This window comes from Rhinolophus hipposideros, assembly GCF_964194185.1.
Source record: "Rhinolophus hipposideros genome assembly, chromosome: 8".
Lineage (NCBI taxonomy): Eukaryota > Metazoa > Chordata > Mammalia > Chiroptera > Rhinolophidae > Rhinolophus > Rhinolophus hipposideros.
This window is the reverse complement of record NC_138054.1, coordinates 77,190,137-77,211,655: the sequence shown is the minus strand read 5'-3', so window position 1 is coordinate 77,211,655 and position 21,519 is coordinate 77,190,137. Positions and strand designations below refer to the sequence as shown.

Sequence of the window (21,519 nt, the reverse complement as noted above, 5' to 3'; positions counted from 1 at the left end):
ATCAGGTGAGGCAATATGTATTTCACCTCGAGTGAGTGGCCCGGCTGTTTGTGTATTTTACCGCACATGGCCCTTGGTGAAAAACGCTGATAAAAGTTGGGACACCCCTGCTCTAAAGTCAGTCCTCGTCTAAAACACAGTGCCACCCCTCACCTATTCCCACCTTCGTTTAGACGACCTTTCATCAAGCACATCGTGATGCTTTGAACTGCATGATTCTCCTAGTTCTCTGATGTAGATATCACCATCATCATTCTGCAGCTGACCAAACTAAGGCAGCGAGAGGTGAAGGGACTTACCCAAGGACCTACAGCTGGTGTGACTCCAGAACCATAACCCAACCAAGCTTCCTCCAGCTTTAAGCCATGGCTTTATGACTTTCTGTCCTGCTGTGCTGGGAGCAGGAGCCCCGGTTCACTTCAGGCTGTCACACACGTGCTCTGTGACCTTGGGGGTGAGCCACTCACTCACTCTAAACCTTTGGTTTTCTCAAAGACCCCTAGCAGAGCCAATATGCCCTGGTTCTGTGTGTGCTCTCCAGCAGGAGAACCAGGAACAATCTGGTACCCTAGTGAGGAGGAATGGAACTCTTCCAGGAATACCTCCCAGGCCTGGGTCTGGCCCGCAGGGCCCTTGCTTACTGCTATGTGCACTGCCTTGAGGGACACAGTGCAGCCCTCCAGCTATACACCAGCATGGGAAGGGAGAATTATCACCAAGCCCTATGTTTCTCATTTAGCTTCAGCAATGCCATGAGGTAGGCATTATTTCCATTTTCCAGAGAAGAAACTGAGGCGCAGAGCTTAAAGAATTTGCCCAGGGCCAGGCCGGTGGCTCAGGTGGTTGGAGAACTGTGCTCCTAAAGCCGAGGTCGCTGGTTCGATTCCCACATGGGCCAGTGAGTTGTGCCCTCTACAGCTAAGATTGTGAACAATGGCTCTCCCTGGAGCTGGGCTGCCATGAGCAGCCGGAGGTCGGTGTGAGCTGCCGTTGGTTGCCGCGGGCTGCTGTGCTGCTGTGGGCTACCGTGTGCTGCCATGAGCAGCTGGTGGCCAGCATGAGTGGCCGGCAGCCAGCGTGAGCGGCCGGCAGCCAGTGAGAGCTGCTGTGAGTGGCTGACCGATGACTGACGACCGACGGCCTCAGCCGGGGGGAGCGCAAGGCTCATAATACCAGCATGGGCCAGGGAGCTGTGTCCTACACAACTAGACTGAGAAACAACAGCTTGAACTGGAGTGTGGGGGGGAGGCGGGAGAAGAGGGGGGGGCAAGAAACTTTCCCAAATGGCACACAGCCAGCATGCAACAAAACTGGTACTTGATCCCAGGCCTGCCTGATCCCAGAGGATAAGCTCTGCCCTCACGCCAGGCTGCTCGATAGGAAACAGCCTGTAACTGCTTCCTGATACCGCTCTCGCTCTCAGAGCACAGGTTCCGGAATCTGGCTCCGATGTGCTGTGTGTAACAGCCTGGCGGGAGGCTCGGAGACCACCAGTGACGAGCTGAGTGAGCGTGCCTTGCCTGCTGCTGACCCACGCATAGAAGTCCCTGCCCCATGCCCAGTAAGAAGTAAAGAATGTCTCCAGCGGCACCTGCTTCCCCTTGGGCAGGGCCCTGCGCAGATGCCTGTGGCTGGAGAAACTGCGGAAGTGGCCACGCACGGCAGGACAAGAATGGCCTGGGACTCAGGCCGGAGCCCTGGTTCTCATCAGCTCCGTCAGCCAGCTCCCTCACGAAAGGGGGATGTTGATGACGACAGCACTCACTGAGGGCTCCTTAGTCCTCACAGCTACCTAGTGAGGGAGGCGCTACCACACCCACATCACAGATGAGGAACCTCGGGCTCAGAGAGGGAGGTCACTTGCCCAAGGCCATCTAGCTGGCAGTGGCCAGGCCAAGCAGGGTTCAGCCCAGGAAGCTGACAGAGAGGTGACAGGTTCTCATCCTCTAGGGCATTTCTCAACCACCTGAACCACAAAGGAAATGAAATGGATAGCTATTTTCTCAATTCTCCAGAGGATGGACCGAACTACAATGGTCTCAGAATGTTCACAGGAGCAAGCTGGGGACCTCAGTATGGTAACACCTACGGTTGCTACCAATGGAATGGGATAAACACTGTCCCTGAGTGCCAGTCCCCACACTAGCTCTCACTCTGGCTTCCTAGGATTCAAGGTCGTTCAGTTCACACACACTCTCTGGTGTATGTGGCACTGGGTTAGCAAGTTAACATCCCCAGATCCTTGGGGTCTTCATTATAAAATGAGGATACCTCCATCCACATCACAGGGTCAGGTGAGGCCCACCGAGGTGACGCAGGCAGAGGACCCACAACAGTGTCGTGCCAGCCAGTGCTGCAGCGGTTCCTCCCACTCTGTGCAGGACTTCCGTGACACCACGCTCACGGACACTTGAACGTGGATCACTCCACAACCTCGCCTGAAAGCAGATACCAGGGCTCGGAGCCTCTCCCCAAACCCCACCCTGGACCAACAGGGCACTCCCAGGCGGGCCCTGCCCGGCTCCCTGGTATCACTGCCACGGGCGCTTTCATAATGAGCTGCGGCTCCAAGAGAGGCAGGAACCAGAGCAGGAGGAGCCACTTCCGCCACTGTGTGCCTGGTACTACCTGCAGTAGCTAAACACTGCGGAGAGTGGGGCCCACCTGCGCCAGTGCTGTGCACACCTTATCACACCAAATTCTTCCTGGGGAGGAGCTGGGTGAGTGAGGCACAAGCCCGAGCCCGCACCAGTCAGGGTGTGGTTTCCAGACTGTTGACTTGAGCCTAGGCCATGCTATACTCACAGGCCTGGAGGACCCCTCTCTGGACCCTCTTACAGAAGCGGTGAGAACAACGGCTCAGGACGTCTGAACACTGAGCTAGAAGAAGTCTAAGAGAATGCTCAGATCCAGGCTGTCATTTGCCAGAGAGGACAGGGAGCAGGGGTGCTGGTCTGCCTTCTTAGGGAGAGGGAGTGAGCCTGCGTGGCGCGGGGGGATCGATAGAGGCCGAGGTGTGGTGTCTAGTTAAGACAGGGAAGGCAGACTGAGGAAGCACGTCCCTCCCCATCCAAAACCTGCCCCTCTGCCCCACCTTCCTGCTTCCCCCCCTTTTTGGGCCAGAGGATGGTGGGCACAGATCACTGCCTGGAAGTTCTACATAGCCACCCCTGTGGCCTCGGCCAGGGACTGGGGCTGGGACATTTTCTGGAGTGTCCTTCCTCCCTAGCAGGGAGTCCCTGAAGATAAAAAGTGGGCAAGTGAGAGCCAAGCTCTGGCCCAGAGAGACTGGGAACGGGGGTGCGGGTGGGGCTGGAATGCCCTCCTTGGTTTGGTTCTGGCTCCCCCACTTGCTGGCTCTGTAGCCTTCCCTGGGGCCACGGTTTCTTGATGTGTAAGAGAACGAGTTGGGTTAGCTTCTCAGAGGCCTCCTCTAGCTCTGATGTCCCATGACTTGACATAATAACCAGCATATATGCATCAATTTCCATTTTGCTCTGAGAGACTTTCTCTCATGTAAACCTCATGGCATCCCTCTGAGGTGGATATGGGTTCTCCTATAATAAATAGGAGAAAACCAAAGCTCAGGGCCTTTAAGCCCAAGAACACACCCAGACAGAGTGCAACAGAGCCAGGTCTTGCACCCAGGGCTCCAGAAGCCACACCCTGGTTCCACAGAGAAGGAAGCCTGAGAGCAGCCCTGCCAGGCCAGGGAGGAGGGCCCCGAGGGACAGGTTCAGGAGCTCATTCCAGCCTGTCTCTCTCCAAGCTGCTCCTTCCATGCAGATAATGGGATTCTGAAAAGATCAGACTTACTGAAGAAAGTAAGTTGCAAAAGAGAATGGATAGCATGGTTTTATGATAATACTATTTTTATGAAAAAGAACTTCACACAACTGCAGGGAAACGTCCACGCAGATACACTGAATTGTGAAGAGTGATCAGCTTGAGGAGCAGGGGAGTGAAAGGAACATGGCCTGTGTTTTTCTCTTTGTAGACTTACCATGTTTCCCTGAAGATAAAACCTAGCAGGACCATCAGCTCTAATGCATCTTTTGGAGCAAAAATTCACATAAGACCCAGTCTTGTTTTACTATAAGACCTGGTCTTATACAATATGATATAAGACCAGGTTTTATATGAATTTTTGCTCTAAAAGACGCATTAGAGCTGATGGTCCGGCCAGGTCTTTTTTTCGGGGAAACAGGGCATGTAGTGTTTGGATTTTTTTTTCCTTTTTACAAACAAACAAGAAATCTAAGGGGAAAATTTTCTGAGCACCTGCTCTAAGTAAAAACTCAGCATTAAACACTTTCTTGGAATAGATTATCTCATTTAATTTTCACAAAAACCCTATGCAGTATAAGAATGTTCACAGTAGCTTTATTCATAATTGCCCAAAAAGGGAACCAGCCCAAATGCCCATCAGGAGAATGACCCAACTGCGGCACATTCACATAAGGCAATGCCACACAGCAGTAGAAAGACCATACCTCGGGCACACGCGCCCACAACGAGGAACCTCACGGAGACGTTTAGCAAAAGAAGCCAGACCTATTGTCTGATTCCAGTTATGTGAAGTTCAAGAAGAGATACAACCAACTGATAATGACGAAAGTCAGAATAGTGGTTTCCTCAGGGGAGTATGGGGGTACAGACTGGAAAGGGCAGGAAGGACTTTATGGGGGTACACGGATGTCCTCTATCTGGATCTGGGGGTTGTTAACATGGGTGCCAATGTTCATAAACAATCAATGAGCTGCACAGCTTAAGGTTAGTGCACTCCACTGTATGTACACGTATGTATGTATGTATGCTATTTCTCAATCAGAAATAGAGGGGGCAAAAGGTTTTAAACAAAACATGCAGGGGAGAATTGTCTCCAGAAAAACAACACTCACGGGTCAGGTACTCAGCCTAAGGTCATACAGCTGGCTGGTAATGAAACTGTGATTCAAAGCCAGGTCTGTTGGACTCTGATGACCTTAAGCCACCAGGTTATACTGACCCGACTGTGCCAAAGGATGCCTTGAATCTCCACCCTCTGGGTGCCTGCACCCATTCAAATGTGGAGACCTTCTTGCTCCTCACTGCTAATCACTGGTCACTGTGGTTAGTCGTGTGGGGCCTGGCTCCCCGGAAGCCTCAGCACACTGACAGCTGCCGTTTAACCGGCAAAGCCAAATGGGAACAGAGGCCACGCCCACAACTAAAGCTGTGGGCCCAATGGGAGCTAAGATGGAGGAGTGCTCTGTTCCAGGAGAGGGTGCCCCTGGTACACCGACTTGCCATAACAGGCCCTGGCCCACAATTAATGGAATTTCAGAAGTAGCAGGACAGATGAGCAGCAGAACTGGGCCTGGGTGTGGCTGTGACACCTGGCCCAGTACTCAGGCCGCTGGGTCACACTGCCTCACACTTTCCCATTGGAACCCTAACCCGTTGACTCAGGAAAGTCTGACTGTGGCAGTCAATCTTACCCCTCGTACCCACCAAGGACTAGGAGTAGAGGAGCGTTGAGGAACTTGGCTCTCCTAGAGCTACCCACACTCTGCTTTAAATTCCCAGCCTGCCCAAGCTCCCCTCCCTCCCCCTCCAAAGGGAGCCACCTCCCCCTACTTGGCATGTGTCCCCCTCTAATGCTACACCCTCCCCCCTCTCCTTCCAACTCCTACACAATCCCTGTCCCAAACCGTTTCCTGCAGTTTCCCATCTGATCAGTTTCTTAAGAGGGATAATTACCCACAGAGAGAGGAGGCGGAAAATGCCCAGAGCCAAGAACACCGGGAGAAACTTCATCTAGTCCAGTCTCCACCTGCCAGGACAGGCTTCGTCCTCAACACAGGCCAGTGATGGTTACGCCTCCCCCAAACCTCTGTAGTTCCCATGACTACAGGAGAGTCCATGCTCACGTGCATTGAATCAGAGGCCTTCCTGATCTGTCCCTAAGTGGGTTGGGGCCTGTCGCCACCACAGTTTAAGTGGCAGTGCCAGACCGAGAGCCGTCTGCTGCCAGGACCCACACTGCATTGAGCTGCCTGCCTCCCTGTGTCACTTCAGCCTGCCTTGTATTTCAGCTGTTTACCCGTCTATCTCCCACATAAAACTGACAGCGCCGCAAGGGTGGGAACCTTCTCCCACACAGCTGTGCCAACACATAGTAGGTGCTCACAGGCAAGCTGAAGAGAAAATGGGACAACCAGGAGCAGCCACCTCACCTGTGCAGAAGGAACAGAGGGAAATGGCGGGGAAAGAAAGACCCACTTACACCATCATAGAAGAGCTCTGAACTAAGGGTTGGGAGACCTCAGCAAAACCCCAGCTCTGCCACCACCCACCATGGCCTATGGGCAAGTCATTTCCGCTCTGGCATTCTGCTTCCTCCTCTGTGACATGAGGGCGTTGGGCCAGGCTCCGTCATTGTTCACCAAACCTTTACGAGCCCTTCCTGTGAGGTGCTCTCCACAGCGCTGTGCTGAACCTCCACAACTCTGCACAGCAGGTGCAAGAGCCAGGATTCAAGGCCAGGCCTCTGATCCCCAAGCCCGTCATTTCCATTATGATTCCTGGACTCCTAGCTCTGTCTCTAGGATCCCTCCCAACAATAACGTCTGATTCTCTGCTGCTAAGCCTGCCCTTTCCAGGCCTGCCAACTCCCGAGGCTACATAGGACCATAGGTTTCAGCCGGAACAGGCATCTCAGAGCCCTAGTGCTCAGCGGTGCCACACCTCCCACATGACAGGTCTGGTGACTGCCTGCCTGCGGGCTTTGGGGCTGGGCAGAGGGGACAGGAGTCCAGAAGAGGCTGGCACCCACTCAGCCCCTCCCTCCGCCACGTGCCCTCATCCACTCCTGCTCCCTGTTCACCCCTCCCTGGGAACAGCTCCCAGGCCAGAGCTTCCGTCCCACTTGGGCCTCGCCAGAGATGCAGGTTTGGAAGCTTCGCTCTTCATGCTCTCACAGACTCAGGCGAGTAGTTGTGAGCCAGGGACCTGCTTTGCTGTGGCCAGCCCAAAGCCAGACTCTGACTCCCAAGCTGCTCTGCACACCCCTCCCAGGTCAGACCACGTCATCCTGCTTCAAGTCTGCGACGGCACCACACAGCACCTAGAATCCAATCCAACGTCAACTCAAGGTCCACAGGCCCAGCACGATCTGGCCTTGGCCTTCCTTTCCGTCTCCTATCATGCCTTCCTCTCTACTCTAGTCCAGGTTCCCTCCTCAGGTCCCCTGGTCTTTGAAAGGCAGCTCCTTGGCATTTACTCAGCTCAAAAGCCATCTCCTTAGAGAGGCCTTCGCTGACCACCCCAAGTAGCGTGTCTCTCACAGTAATTTTCTTCAGGGCCCTCAATGCTGCCCGACGTCGTGTTCATTCTTCAACACCCCACACTGGCGTGTGTGCCCCTGACACGAGTCTCCTCGTCTTGCTCCTGGCTGTGTCCTGGGCACCCAGATAGTGTCTGACATGGCGGGGGTGAGGGGTTGGGGATGGGTGTGCTCCACATTAGACTGGGTGGCCAGGGAGGCCTCTCTGGAGATCCAGGGCCTGAATGAGGGAGCCGGTGGCATACGGGCAGTCTTCTTGGCGAGGCTAGGGAAGCAAGTGTGGTGACCTCACGGAAGCACAGGCCTCGCAAGGCTCAGTGCGTTGGAGGAACCCAGGGGGGCTGGTGTGAGTGGAGTAAGAGAAAGCAGCACGGAGTGGAGTCGAGAGAAGTGTAGGCCACGGCTCCCCTGGATTTCTACCCAAGTTCATCAGGAAGCAATGGAAATGTTTTTAGCAGGGGAGCACCGAGCCCTGGCTTGCTTGTCTAAATGATCCCTCTGGCTGCTCTGTAGCGCTGATCACTGGCAGAGCGGAGTGGAGCCGGGCGACCACTCAGGAGGCCACTGGAGTCACCCCGGTGAGGCTACGACAGGGAGAGCAGGAGTGGAAATGAAATGAAGGGGCGAGCATTCAATCTGGGGAGCCACCCGCCGACCTGAGAAGCCCTGGCTAATCTGCATTCCTCTGCTGGAGTTCTAGATGCTCAGGAATCCAGCCCGGCCCACCTACCCAGTCTTCTTTCTCACTGAGCCCCAGCCCAGACCCACACCCCAGCTGGCTGGGCCCCCTCTCAGGCGCCCACTCCCCCCCACTGCTCAGAGCATCAGCTGCTGCTGTGACCCTCACGTGATCTGCCACCCCCTCCTCTTCTGAGGGCCTGGCGACCACACCTACACAAAGGCTCTGCTCCCTGCTCGTTCCAACCACAGTTTCTCCCCTCCCTGAAGTCCTTCTGGACTTTGAGACAGTGGCACAGCAATCATCACGCACTTAAATTATTCCGTTTTCCCTTCCGGAGGTAGCGGTAAGCTGGATAAAGGCAGATACCACGACTCACACCCTTCGGGGTTGTCATGACACTCAGACAATGTGCTATGTGGAGCACTCAGCACGAGGCCAGGCTCTCAGTGGGTCTCAATCCAGGATTGCTCCCTCCTTGCCACCTACGTCCGGCAACACCCACCTGGGGCTCACTGCCCCACAGACGCTCAGCTTCTAGGCCCAGCCAAGCAGGTGGGTGAAGTATGCCCGGGGGTGAGGTGCAGGGGGTGAAGAATGCCCCAATGGGTGTCCAGAGCAAAGGGCAGTGGCTGTCTCTGCATTATCTATGGCCTTGCATTATTCATGTTACCGCACCTTTCTCCAGGCAAGCCCAGCAAACTCCTGCTTCACCTTCAGGCTCAGCTTAAAGCTCTGGGAAGCCTTCCCTGATCTGCCCCACACCCAATGCCTCCCATGCACCCACAACTCTGTGGGCCCCTGCGGTGGCACTTCACAGCACATCTCAAGTGCCCGTTGACGTGTCAGCCTTTCCCATGAGGCTGGGATTATATTTATTCATCATTCCACCTTTAGCACAGCATTTCTCAGTGTTTGCTGAGTGTGTGTCTCCCCTTCTCCCAACTAGCAACCACCTCATACACTTTAGCTCAAGGTCTCAGCAGCCCTGATGACATTCAACCCTACCCCACTGTCCTCCAGCCCACACACCTCAAATCATCTTCCACTGCTAGACTCCACTTTCATCTTCTCTTCCTTTTAACGCTACTGGGACAGTGGCAACTCCCATTTTTGAGCGCTTCCAATGTGCGTGGGGCTTCAAAGACATTACCCCATTTGACTGGGGAAACTGAGGCTGACAGGGTGACGCGGTTATGAAGTGGCAGGACCTCCTGCCCTTAACATTGGCGCAGTTCACTTCGCACCTCATCCTAGCTGGGTCTATTTTAAAAACCATCATTTATTCTGCAAAATTTCGTGCTTTTACAGCTGCACATCAGGTTGTCATACAAAATCATGCTTTGCTCATTAAGTGCTCGAAGTGATAAGTCTTGTTACTCCAGCGAGGTGCTGAAATGACTGTTAAGTGGGAGAAATGGCACAGGACTTGGGATGGGAAGCCCTGGATCTAGCTTTAGCTGTGCCACTGTCAGCCCATTATGACCCTACACCAGTCACCTGACCTCTCTGGGCCTCAGTTTCCTCATTTGTAAAAAGAGAATAACAGCACCTCCCCACAAGGTTTCCCGATGGATGCTGGAAAGTGCTCTGCCCACCTTAGGGGTGCACTCATTAAAAAGAGAAATAGCTATCCCCCGCCACCTCAGCCCTGCACTTGGCACAGCACAGGACACGCACCAGGCCGTCAGTCGGTCTTGCTGAGTGATTATTCACAATTGCTGGAAGATTTGGGAGTCAGAGAAAACAAGCCAGTGTTTCTCTTCCTCCTGAATCCTAGAGGAACTCCTAAATGCCACCATTTATTGTGTTCAGAATGTGCCAAACTCTGTGCTACTCATCTTACAAGGGCACTCTCCCTGCCACGTTGCAGATGATCAAATTGAGACTCAGAGGAGAAGTGATTTGCCCAAAGTTATGGTGCTACAAAGTGGCAGAGCTGAGATTTGAACCCAGGTCTGTCGAGCTGCAAAGCCTATGTTCCTAACCACCCTGTTTCCCAAGGGAACTAACTACTCTGGGACACTCCTCTGTAATCCAAAGGTCCTGCCCCAAGGAGAAGCTCCTGGCTGTACCCAGGGAGACCTGTTTCACTCAAGCCTCTCATCTAGTCCAACCTATCCTTCAAGGCCTCGTTCAATGGTCACCTCCACAAGGCCTCACCCCTTCCTGATCCTCCCAGGTGAGGTCTTTCTGCCTCCTCTAAACCCTTACAGCATTCCATCTGCACGTCAAATCACACCCACTTTCTACTGCCGGACTGTTCTGCCTCTTTATCGCATTTCTCAGACCAGTCCCTGAGCTCCTTAAGAGAGCAGTTCTCACACAGGTCTGCTAGTTCCCACCAGCCAGACAGGCCCGGAAGGATGGGGAAGGGTGCTTGCTCCCCTCCCCCACGGAGCTGTAACTTGAGTCTGGGGCTGCGCTCAGCTAGGTGAGCTGGCTCCGCCTCATGCTGGCAGCCTGCCTACCTGGTACAGCATCCAGATTCCTGTGGGCCTTGGCCAAGGACCCGGGAGAAGATCTCATTCCCTGTTTTTATGGCAGAGATGCTATAAAAAGCACAGCACCCAGGCTCAACATTGGCTGTGATGGAGTACAAAGGCCTGAGGAACTTAGTGGGTGAGCGCAGAAGCCTCTAGGTTAGCTCAGAGGTCCCGAGCCTTGAACCTGGTTCTCCTGTAAGGACCCGTGTGGCCAACACCAGATGGCTTCCATTCCAGGAACAGCTCTCTGATAGACACTCCAGCAGGAAGCTGCCCTTCCTTAGGCTTAAAGGGCCCTCTAGAGAGTTACCAATGCTTAAATACCAACGTCTACGCCAAAGAGCACAGCCTCTCCTCTTGGTCTAGCTCTTATTGCCTAGAGACCCCTGGGTTAGTTAACAGAACAGAGAAAGCTGTCTCTCTGCCATTGATTCATGTGTGGCTATGAGCACATCCTTGCTGGGCCTCCACAGGAGAAGGAGAGGACTGGATCAAAGTATCTCTGGGGCCACAGGCTATGATAAGGTTCTTTCTACATCTAATATTCTAGAGGTAAACTAATATTCTCTACTTTCACTCCCAGAAGCAAAGTGGGAGCAGGAGATGTGAGCCCTCAGTCCAGGAAACAGCACTGGTCCATCAGGGCTGTCTGGCAATGTGCCCTCAAAGCCTGTCCCCTTCAGAGGCAATCCCTTACTCCTGTTGTCTCAAAGGCAGCTACTCTCCTACAGGACCTCAGAGGTGTGTTTGGGCCCTAGCCACTTTAGGAAAAAGGACAGGGGCCTGAGTTATCCCTGAGGGTATAAGCTGGGCTTACCATGGAAACCCAGCAGAGCCAGGGGGCAGAAGGAACCCAGTACTTTCCCAGCCTGCACAGGGCAGGAGGAGCCTGCTGCAGCTGCTTTGATCCCCAATCCAGAAAAGCATTGCTCTACTTTACAGAGTCCTTTTCCCTTCTCTTCTCCCAGGACACAGCTTACGTATTCTAACTGTGTCCACTCCCCTTGCCTAGGAGTTCTGTAGTTGCTCAGGCAAACCCCACTCATCCCGTAAAGTACCTTTTCCCCTCAGCATCCCAGCTCGAGCCATACAATTTCCTACCTGTGCTGTCTCCCTTGCTTGTTGTCTTAGTTCCCCAGGGAGACAGCGGGCTCTCTGAGGACCCATTCGTTTCACCCCCTAACCCTGGTCTGGAGGTGGAACTGACCATGATTCTGTACTTGAGGATTCTGTGCTTTGAAGCCAGGGCTCATGACAGCAGTGGCCCATCCCCTAAAGGCTGTGGCAAACCCCTCTGAGGGCCTCATAGTCCTCAGTCTGCCCAGGTCTCAGCAGAAAAGCTCCCGTGCCCCCCCGCCTTTCCTGCTGGAAAGGCCTGGAGTGGCAAAATGACCTACCATACATTAGCAGTACGTAAGGAGGCAGAGCTAGGACTGGGACCCAGGTCCCTGATTCCCAGCTTAGAGCAATTTCCCTTCACACAAACGGCTTCATGAAAACTAAATCTCCCCTCACACTCCCACACTCATATATGCGTAAAGAATGTCTGAAAAGATCCACAGGAAAGTTAAAGTGGTAACCTCTGGAGAGTGTGGCAGTGAGGGTGGTCAGAGAGGTGAGACAGTATTCTTTTACTTTGTACCTTCATACCCCTCTGTATTGCTGGGTTTTATTTGTGTTTGCTTTTTTTTTTTCTTTTTACCAGGAACATGTTTTATTTATTCATATTATAAAAATAAATCTGCCACAAAAAGGAGATTCTGGCCCCAGCCCACTCCCAACACACACATAAAAACAAAAAGAAGCCATAACTCAGCCTGTCCAGGTACAACTATAAATTAAGGAGATTGCTTTCTTGTGTGGTTTATGGCTACTAGTCTCATTAATTCACAGTCACAGTGTGGTTGATGGCTTGAGGAATCTTCCCGGGAAAAGCTTAATTCAATTAGGGCTCTCAGCAGCTCCCTGAGGCAGCTCTGGTATCTTGCTTTTACTTACACAAATCAAGGGCAGGCCAAACAGACCCAGACTGTCCCGGGGAGACCCCACCCCACCAAGAGAGGATGTCCTGGCAAGACCCTCCATTAGAGCCAAGCTGAGGGAGGCCGAGGGAAGGGAGGCAGGCGCTAGGACGGCACCACTTACGCGTGAGCTGATGCCTAGAGCCTCACTGTGTCACTTTCTGAGCTCAGTCAAACTCCCTGGCCTGGCATTCAGTCTGGCAACTAACCTCTCCAACCCTTGCTCTCCCTCCTCTCTGAGCAGTCAAACTGGTTTCTGTGTGCCCAAAGGCTTCACGTGGACCCTATCTCTACCTGGAAGTCAGTCAAGCACTCATTCATTCCCCCAAATATTGAGGAGCCCTTCCTCTGTGCCAGGCACAGAGAAGAAAACAAAGGCTCTGTCCTCAAGGGGCTTACATTCTTGTGGGAATCTGTACTAAGAATATCTCTCTCTGCCCTGCCTGCTTATCTAATTCCTCTCCATCCTTCAAGATTGGTTCAAGTTCCACCCCCTCTGAGAAGCCGTCCCTAACCCCAGGGACTGATTATTCCCTCAGAACTTTGCTTCTGCCAGGAATCCAGCGCTCCACACGGATCAACCATTTTTCTCCAGGGCCAGGGTTTCACTCTTCTTGGTTCCTGCATGGACCACAAGTTAAATGCTGATGGCTGATTTCAGCTGACCTGCCTCTTCGACCCCAGCTCGAACAGACGAATTAATTAGCTGCTCTCAGTCCTGGCTGGCCAGCTCAAAGATACAGCTTTTGTGAATTTTGCCTGGCACGAGGCGAGTGCTATGTAAGTGTTAGCTATTATTATTTTGGTGAACTTGTGGGCTCTGCCTGACACACAGCTGTGATGTCACTTCTCCACCTTTAGTGGCCTGGTCTCAAACAGGCTGAGCACTGTGGAAGGGCAATCTGGGCTTAGAGGTCAGTGTCCCCCAAGGGACCAGGAAGGGGGCCTGGAAAGGCACAGCATTTCTCATTCTGAGCCTCATTCAGAGCTGCTTAAGGACACATCTTTTCAGGAAAGAGCTTGCTAGGGTAATTTGGGAAACTCCAGATTTTCAGCAAGTCAGAATCAGAAATCAGGGGTCAGGTCTGGCCTCACAGACCCCTAAACTGGCCCTGCATGTTGGATGAGCTTTAGGGGGAAGAAAATGAAGTCAGCATGATCCCAGGGAAGGGGGGCACCCCTCTGATCCAGGCCCGATCCAATACTTAGTTCAGTTAAAATTAGATTAGCCCATAAGATTAAAAATACCCACATATAATCACAGGCTGCCTTAAAGTATCAGTTGATGTTTATCAGCATCTAAAGAGACGGTTTGGCCCAGTGCGGTATGTGCAGACAACCTTGGGGAGACATGTCTGACTCAGACATTTGCAGGGGGAGTGAGTGCTGCAAAACGAGGCCCACACAGGCGATAGATGACTCAGGAATAACCCAGGTCCCGGGTTTGCTGAGTGAGCCTTCTTTCCCACCAACCAAGGGAAGGAGGCAGGTGGGGGGGGGGAAGGAGGGAAGGAGGGAGGCAGGCACCAGCTGTATACAGGCTGGCATTCCCAAAGGGAGCCTGTGGCCCCTCAGCTATAGTTCCCAGCCCCTCCTGTATTTCTAAATACCAGGCACTTCTGAGAAGGGCTATTTGCTTCACAGTGGGACTTGGAGGGGGATCAGTTTTCCCCCTACACCCAAGAAATGATCCAGAGAGAGCAGCCAAGACTTGAAATACTAAAACCTTCCAACCTTCCCTGTTCAAAATGACTATGGAAAAAATAAAACTTCCAAACTGAAAGGAAGTCAGGGCATGATGATAAAAAGAACATGGGCTCCTAAGCCGGACAGATCTGGGCTTCAACCCCAATGTTTTATAGCTGTGTAAGTACCTGACACAGTCTCAGAAACAGGAGCTCAGTAAGTGGCAGCTAACATAACGAACAAATATTTAACACAAATATTATCAATTAGGAAACGGGCTCAGAGAGATTGTGCTTTGCCTAAGGTCACACAACTAGGCAGCAAAGAACTAAAACCAGATCTCGGGTCTCTTGACCTGCCCCCTCCCACCCATCCAGCATGCTTTCTGTTATAACTCACTTCTCTGCCTCCCCTTTCTCTTCCCAGAGGACCTACAACACTTGGAAGTTTTGCTGCTTCACAGAGGCTCTGAGAATGAGAGGTCCCAATGCTGAGTTCATCCCTCACGCTCCTCCTTCATGCAACTACACGTGTTGTTGGAGGGGTTGGTAAGAACTCCAATCTGAATTGACCTGGACTCTAGCTCACCCTGCTCCGTCAGCCCCTCCCTCCGGCAGGAAGAACCGGGGTTCCTCCTCCTGACAACCATTCAGGTTACCAACGTGGAAGTGTCTGGTCATTTACTCTACTCAGGGCCCCTTTGGTTCTCTGGTTCCCCTTGATCTTCGCAGTGACCCAGAATGCCAGCCAGGCAAGAAAGAGGATGGGGCCTTGGGTGAGAAGTCCAGGGATGTGTCCTTTGCCACTTACTTGCTAAGTGACCTCAGGCAGGTCACACGCTGAGACTCAGTTTCCTTAGATGTAAAATGACTATATCAATACCACCTGCTACTCTAACCCACAGGACCACTGAGACCATCAGAATTAAATACTGTATATGCAAGTGCTTTGGAAACAAATTACAGTACCAATGAGAATGATTACTGAACTTTGCCTGCCTTTTAGAGCTAAAGAAAGTTGGGCCACCTGCTCCCAACACACAGGCTGTCTCTCAGGGGACCCTGTTAGGCCCCTGAGGGTAACCAAAAGGAGCCCAGCACCCTTCATGCCCAGAAGCAGGGGATCACAATCAGGTTAGCTACCCCCTGAAGGTTAAAAGAAACCACCCTTTACCTGTCACCCCTCCTGCCCAAGCAGGGAAAAGCAAGCTCTGCTCAGACCACCGAGAGGGTGCCAGCAAAGGGAGGGCAGGCAGGGTCACTATCAGAAGCAAGGGATAGGCCCAGCCGACTGTGGGATTCAGGTGCACCCACATGGACTCACAGGGACAGAGGAGGGGCCCAGAGCTGGCACAGAACCCCTCTGGCTTTCTCAGGGCAGGGAGAGTGCTCCACCAGCCCCTAGAGGGAGTCCTACAATTCCCCAGCACAGGTGCAGTGAGTGAGGTGCCTGCTCAGTGCAGGGCCGTGCGCATCTGCTGAGGGGAATGCGAGGGACCGAAGATGTCGCTACACCCCTCGAGGAGGCTATGCCACGATTCAAACAGAAAATAAATAGCAATTCAGCATCACAGCAGATAATCTCTTTGAGCTGTTTCCTCATCTGCCCAACAGAGGTAGCCTTTTTCTCATGCTTTTAGGAGGGATTAAATGAGATCACTTTTATAAAGTGCCTGACACTACTCTGTAGATACTCAATAAATGGTAATTCTTATTAAAACACACACCCAACAGAAGAGATGTCACAGGACAGGCTAGGCCTCATGCCAAAGTTGTGGATAAACAGTAAGGGAGACGGATTCAGGGGGAGAAGTGAAAGCAACTGTTGTGGGCTGGGAAGACCGCCCAAAGAGGGTGGAATCTGAACAGGCCCTGAAAGCTGCACAGTAAGCTGGGTACTATGCTGGGCATTCCCGTGTTCAATCTGTACATTGGTCCTGGAAGGCGGAGCCAGCACTCACCTTACCGATGAGGCATGTCAGGTTCAGAGGAACGAGATCCCCGGCCCATGCTCACACAGGGGTGGAGGGGCAGACCCCAGGCTTTCTGACCAGGCCTTTCCTTCGTACCAGAGCTGGAGGGGCAGGGCAGGGCCGAGAGGGAGGGTGTGCCTCGTGGGTGCTCAGCTAAATGAAGTCTAGGCAAAAAGACCAACCGAGGCCCTCTACGTGTCCTGGCACTTCTGGAGACACACGTCCTACCTGAAGGCTTTCTCCCAGTCCCCAGCTGACCTCTCTGTCTATTGTCCGGTAGTCAGTCAGCTGTTTTCCCAAAGAGAAAAAAGTCACTTCTGTCTTTTTAGAGAGTCCCATCTGGGCTTCTCGAGACAGTTTCAAGGTGACCTTTAAGTTAGTTGTTCCTCTCTCCTTCTGAGAAGTGGGAAAGGCGGGTTCTAGTCTTATTTTCACAGGAAACCAGTTGCTGGGTCTCATATCCATGCAAGCGAAGTGAGCAGTAATGACCCCCATTCTTCCCTACTCAGACTTCTTCTAGGAGGAAATGGCAGGATACACCTTGCAAAGACGAAAACAAGCTGTAAGATGCAAAGGGACAAAGGAAGGCTTTTTTTTTTTTTTGTCTCTGGTCAGGAAACAAGATGAATACCTGCTTTATGGGCTCCCAGGCCTCTGCCAGGAGTTCCAGGTCAGGGATATGGGCAAACAAACACAGTGGGTGCCAGTGGTGAGCTGGGTTACAGCGAGGCTCTCCCCGGGAACGAGCCCTGGAATGGCAGCCAGGTGAACTGGGGACAAAGTAGAATTTAGGCAGGGTCCAAATCACAGTGTGTGTGTGTGGGGGGGGCGGGGACAGACCTAACCTAAGGCTTAGTTGGGGTCATTCTCCGTTCTGCTAGTGGTTTAACTCCCCCTCACACCACAAGCTCCTCCCCACCAAGGAAAAAGCAGGAATGCCTGACTGTCAGAGAGAGAAAAAAAGGCCCAGAGAAGGGAAGTGACTTGCCTAATGTCACCCACTGAATCAGTCAGAAGAGAAGCATCTACTCTAAAACCTCAGCTCCAGCTCCACCCCTCCCACACCCACCTCTGACACTGAGGCTCAGCTCAGTGATTAGGGTGGGAATGAGAGCTGCACACAGCACTTTCTAGTCTGGAAGGACGAGTATCTTGCAAGGGAAGCAGCTGCCACAGGTGACAGAATGAGGGCTCCACCATAGCTCCCACCCACGTACGGCACTGAGAGAATCGACTAGACCCCCAAATCAACGCCTGGGTTCTTGAACAGAGGAAGCACGGCCTCAGCCCCCCACCCCGTCCCCTAAGTCAACTGGTGCCATCTCTCCTCCCACCAGGACCAGCTCCAGGGCAGCTTAAGTGAAAGGAAGAACACAGTCAGTAGGACAATCCCAAAACCCTGAAACCTTAAGGAAAGACACCTGGTGGCAGCGTACGGTTGAGAGATGACTTGTAATCCTCCAGCCTCAGAGGAAGAAGTTGGAGGCTAAGCGATGTGCCTTAGGTGGTTACAATGCCAACAGAGGCAGTTGCCACTCATTGAGTGCTTCCTGTGGGTACGAAGGCAGCTTTATGTGCATTAATTTATGTCATCGTCACGTCAGTAGCACTATGGCGAGATACTCTTATTTCCCCCATTTTATACATAAGGAAACTGAGGCTCACAGAGGATAAGTGGCAGAGTGGTGAACCCTCATCTAACTTCAATTCTACACCACAAAGGTAAAGAAAAAAATGGGCTTTCACTTTTGCCACCTTAACAGGGACCCTTGAGATCTTTCTGTCACCTTTCTCTCGACTTTCTTCCCTGAGATCGCCAGACGCTAGGACTCCTCTGTTTTCAGAGGCAGAAAAATGTCCTTCTGAGGCAGAGACATGGACTTTTGGAACTGGAAAGGCCTTCAGAGATCATATCCAGCCTCCTTTTACAACGGGGAAACTGAGGCCCAAAGCTGAGTAATTTGCCAGGGTTACCCAAGTCAATGAAATGGCAGAAATGGCAGACATGGAAGGGACACAAAGACCAACAGACAGGTGGAAATGAGTAACTAGCCCAAGGTCACAGATAGAGGTGGATGGGAAGCCAAGTTTCCTCACTTCTGGACTGATACCCTCGCCATGGCACCATCTCTGTTCTCCAGCTGCCCAGGGTCCCTGTTACAGGTTCTGGTAGGGACAAAGCCTGATCCCATTAGAACTGGAGATATCAGGCCTGCAGGGACAAACTCCTGATTGTCAAAGTAGGATTTTTGTGGTCATGCTATTGCCCCCCAGGAATCACTGAGACCTGCAGTGCGTGTACTGGCCCCCAGCGCTCTAACACAATGCCAGGTGTGGTTGGGAGGAGGGTGATTTAGAGACAATGCGTGTGAGGTCTCTTCCTGGTCTCACACAAGCAAATGACACATCATGGTCACTTCAATTTCTTACCACAAATTAAGACACAGGTTTAATGACTCAAGTGATATGGTCAAATTTAGACATTCTTGCCAGTTTCACAGGTGGGCGAGACCTGCAGAAAAAGGCCCCAGCTTGTTCAAGGTCATGTATTTATCAGAATCGGTACAAATGGTTCCCCTTGCCCAGTCCTTGATGCCCCGAAGCTGGCTGCCATCAGGGTACAGTGGCCCAGGTCCATCTATAGGCCCTGCTACTGTCACAGCACCCAAGCACCACACCAAGAAGCCAGATCCTGGCTCTGTCAAAACAGGGTGCCCTCCTGCAGCATGTCCCAGAGCCTGCCTCCTACCAGCCGGGCATCATCAATCAGCTCCTTCATGTCCTTGGGTAAGCTGCAAGGCTTCCTGCCAAGAGTCACAAACTCCCCAAACCCAAACCAGCAGAGTCTCATGCCTTCTACAGATTAGCTGGGGCTAAAAAAGCAAAGGCAGCTTTCAAAGCCCCCCCCCACACACACACACACTTCCAGGGACTTGTGGGTTATGCAGGTCCCCGTGAGCTCCATCAATCACCCAGCAGAACACAGTGCTCAGGCCGAGCAGGGAGACAACTTTTCAGAAGGGAACAACTTTTCTATCTCCTTCTCCCAAAAAGATCATTTCAAAGTCTCTTCAGACCAGAGCACCCCAAGCCCCTCCACCTGTCCCTCTTCCACTTGGTCGAGCAGCAGGCCAACATGACTGGCCAACCCAGGCAGTACCTTGAGACACAGATGGGTAGCTGCTAACCTGGAGGTGAGCTGGGGCCAGACCAAGCTTAAACCCCCTCCACCCCCAAAACAGACTTCAGAAATTTCCAGGGCCCTCTGTCCCATAAACTGCCTAAGGAATGGCATTGCTGGGCCGGAAACTGACTCAGGGGCTCCTGACCAGCCTGGGCAGGCAAAGCTGACAGATAATATTCCAGGGATAAAGGAAGGTAAAAAGGTAGGGATCCCGTGTGTTCCACCACACTGCTAGGTCTCCAGCACGCAGGTAACTCTGCGAACTAAAACTCCTTAAACAGGCCAAGTAGAAATATACTCCATCCTGGAACACCCTCCCATGAAGCGTGTAATTGCACTGGTTGCTGTCGACAGAGCAGAATGTGCCACTTGCTGGAAGACACTCCTCTCTGCCTTCCACACAGCTGGGTGCCTGGCTCCCCTAGAGGTCTGGCCCAACCAGAGGAGACCTGCCGGGCCCGGAAGCCTTGCTGAAAGTAGCCAGGATCAGAAGCATCCCATGCTCTAATCCCCCTCTTTTCCATGCATGATGCTGGCTTCAATCTTGGGAGGCCTCAAACCACAGAGCTCAAGTCTGAGAAGGACCAAGATGGCAGGATGGAGGCTGCCGACATTATAGGAGTCCAGACCCTTACTCCTGGGCAGTCTCAAGTGGTAAGGATGGGGCAAGAAGCTCACCAGGCTGGTGGCGACAGAAGCAGTGAAGCAAACTGGACTTACCTATCTTCATGAGGCAGGCAAGCAGGATCCAGAGGGAGATCTCGAAGGGTCTGCGCACATGTAAGTAGTCGATGTCCAGGACTGGAAAGGCCTTTCGCTGTGTGCTGTGTTCAGTCCCCGAATGGTTAACAGGGTGGCTCTGGGGGGTGGTCTCCGGTGGGGCGGTGGTGACATCCCCAATTGAGCGTTCCCGTGGTGGCTCTGAGCCTCGGATGGTGCTGGCAGTAGGACTGAGCTGGAGGCCATGGCTCCTGAGAACAGGTAGCAGCCCCACCAAGGCTACCATCACCAGCAACGAAGGGAAGATTCGAGGTGGAGAGAGGCCACTGATGCCAGACCACAGAAGCATCCTGCCGCTCCCTTGGCCGAGGAGGCCTGGACTCTTAGCAAAGTGAGAGTCAGACCTGGGACATAGGCAGCAAGGGGTCAGCAGGCGGGAAGAGAGCCTGGAGTGGTCAGTCTCTAGGAAAAGTTCATGTTTTAGAGAGATCGTTTTGTGGAAGCAGTCCTCTGGGGGTGGACAGAATCTGGGTCCTTAATCTAGAACTCCAAACTGGGGAAGAGGGAGAAGGACCCAGGAAGGACCACAGGAGACCTGAAGGTCTGGAACTCCAGGCCAGGGAAAGGAGAGAGAGGAAGGGACTGCACCTTAGGACAGAGGAAGGGACGGGACAAGTTGGACCCCAGGCAAGGAAAAGGAAGAGGGGAGGCTGGGACCCTCGGCTGAGCAAAGTGACTGAGGAGAGAGAGAGGAATCGACTAAGGGCAGGGGCAGGAAGCCGGAGCTCAAGGAAGGGGACAGAAGGCGGTGGGACCCAGTCCAGGCAAAGAGGAGAGGGGTCTGGGAGCCCAAGCTGCGAGGAAGGAGTGCAGCCGGAAAGCGGTGGGGAGCTTCCCCACCCAGAGAAGCGTCGGGGTGCAGGCGCACCTGGCTGAGATTCCGGGGAAATGGAGGGAGGAGGAAGGCGGAGGCAGGCGGCCTAGCGGGAGAACGCTTCGGCGAGGGCTGGGAGCGGCTCGCGGTGGGCCAGCAGCTGCACGCCCCTCCTTGCGGCCCCGGCCCAGCTTCGGCTTCTCCGCGTCTACTCCCAGTCCTACTTCCAGCGCCGGGCTCAGCGCCGGCGGCGGGGGACTGATGCCTGGCTGAGCCGGTCGCTGCCATTTATAGGTACCAACGAGCAGCCAGCGCAGCGGGCTAGAAGGAACGTCAGCGCCCACGCGGCGCAGCGACCCCTTGCCGCCGAGGGAAGGAAGTAGCCCGTAGCAAGAGAAAGGACAGAGATGGGGGCGGACAAAAAGTCCTGAATCCACAGAGATTCTAACACGGGTAAAACGCTTTACTACTTACAAAGCGCTATCACATCCACACCCACAGTCTCATGAAGGCTTCCCAATAGTCTTGTGAAGGATGTATTAGTATCTTATGTATTTAGTTACCCTGTGA

At 53.1% G+C, this 21,519-nt stretch overlaps 1 protein-coding gene across 1 annotated transcript in view; it reads right to left on the bottom strand.

Moving 5' to 3' along the window:
- SLC9A1 (solute carrier family 9 member A1) overlaps positions 1–21,227 on the bottom strand; it is a 48,986-nt gene extending 27,759 nt beyond the window's left edge. The window contains exons 1-2 of the mRNA XM_081055774.1: positions 21,004–21,227; positions 20,076–20,479 (exon numbers count right to left, since the gene is read on the bottom strand). Of these exons, the coding sequence (XP_080911900.1) occupies positions 20,076–20,424 (349 nt within the window). The 5' untranslated portion in view covers positions 20,425–20,479; positions 21,004–21,227. The remainder of the gene's footprint in view (positions 1–20,075; positions 20,480–21,003) is intronic.
- Positions 21,228–21,519: the final 292 nt, after the last annotated feature.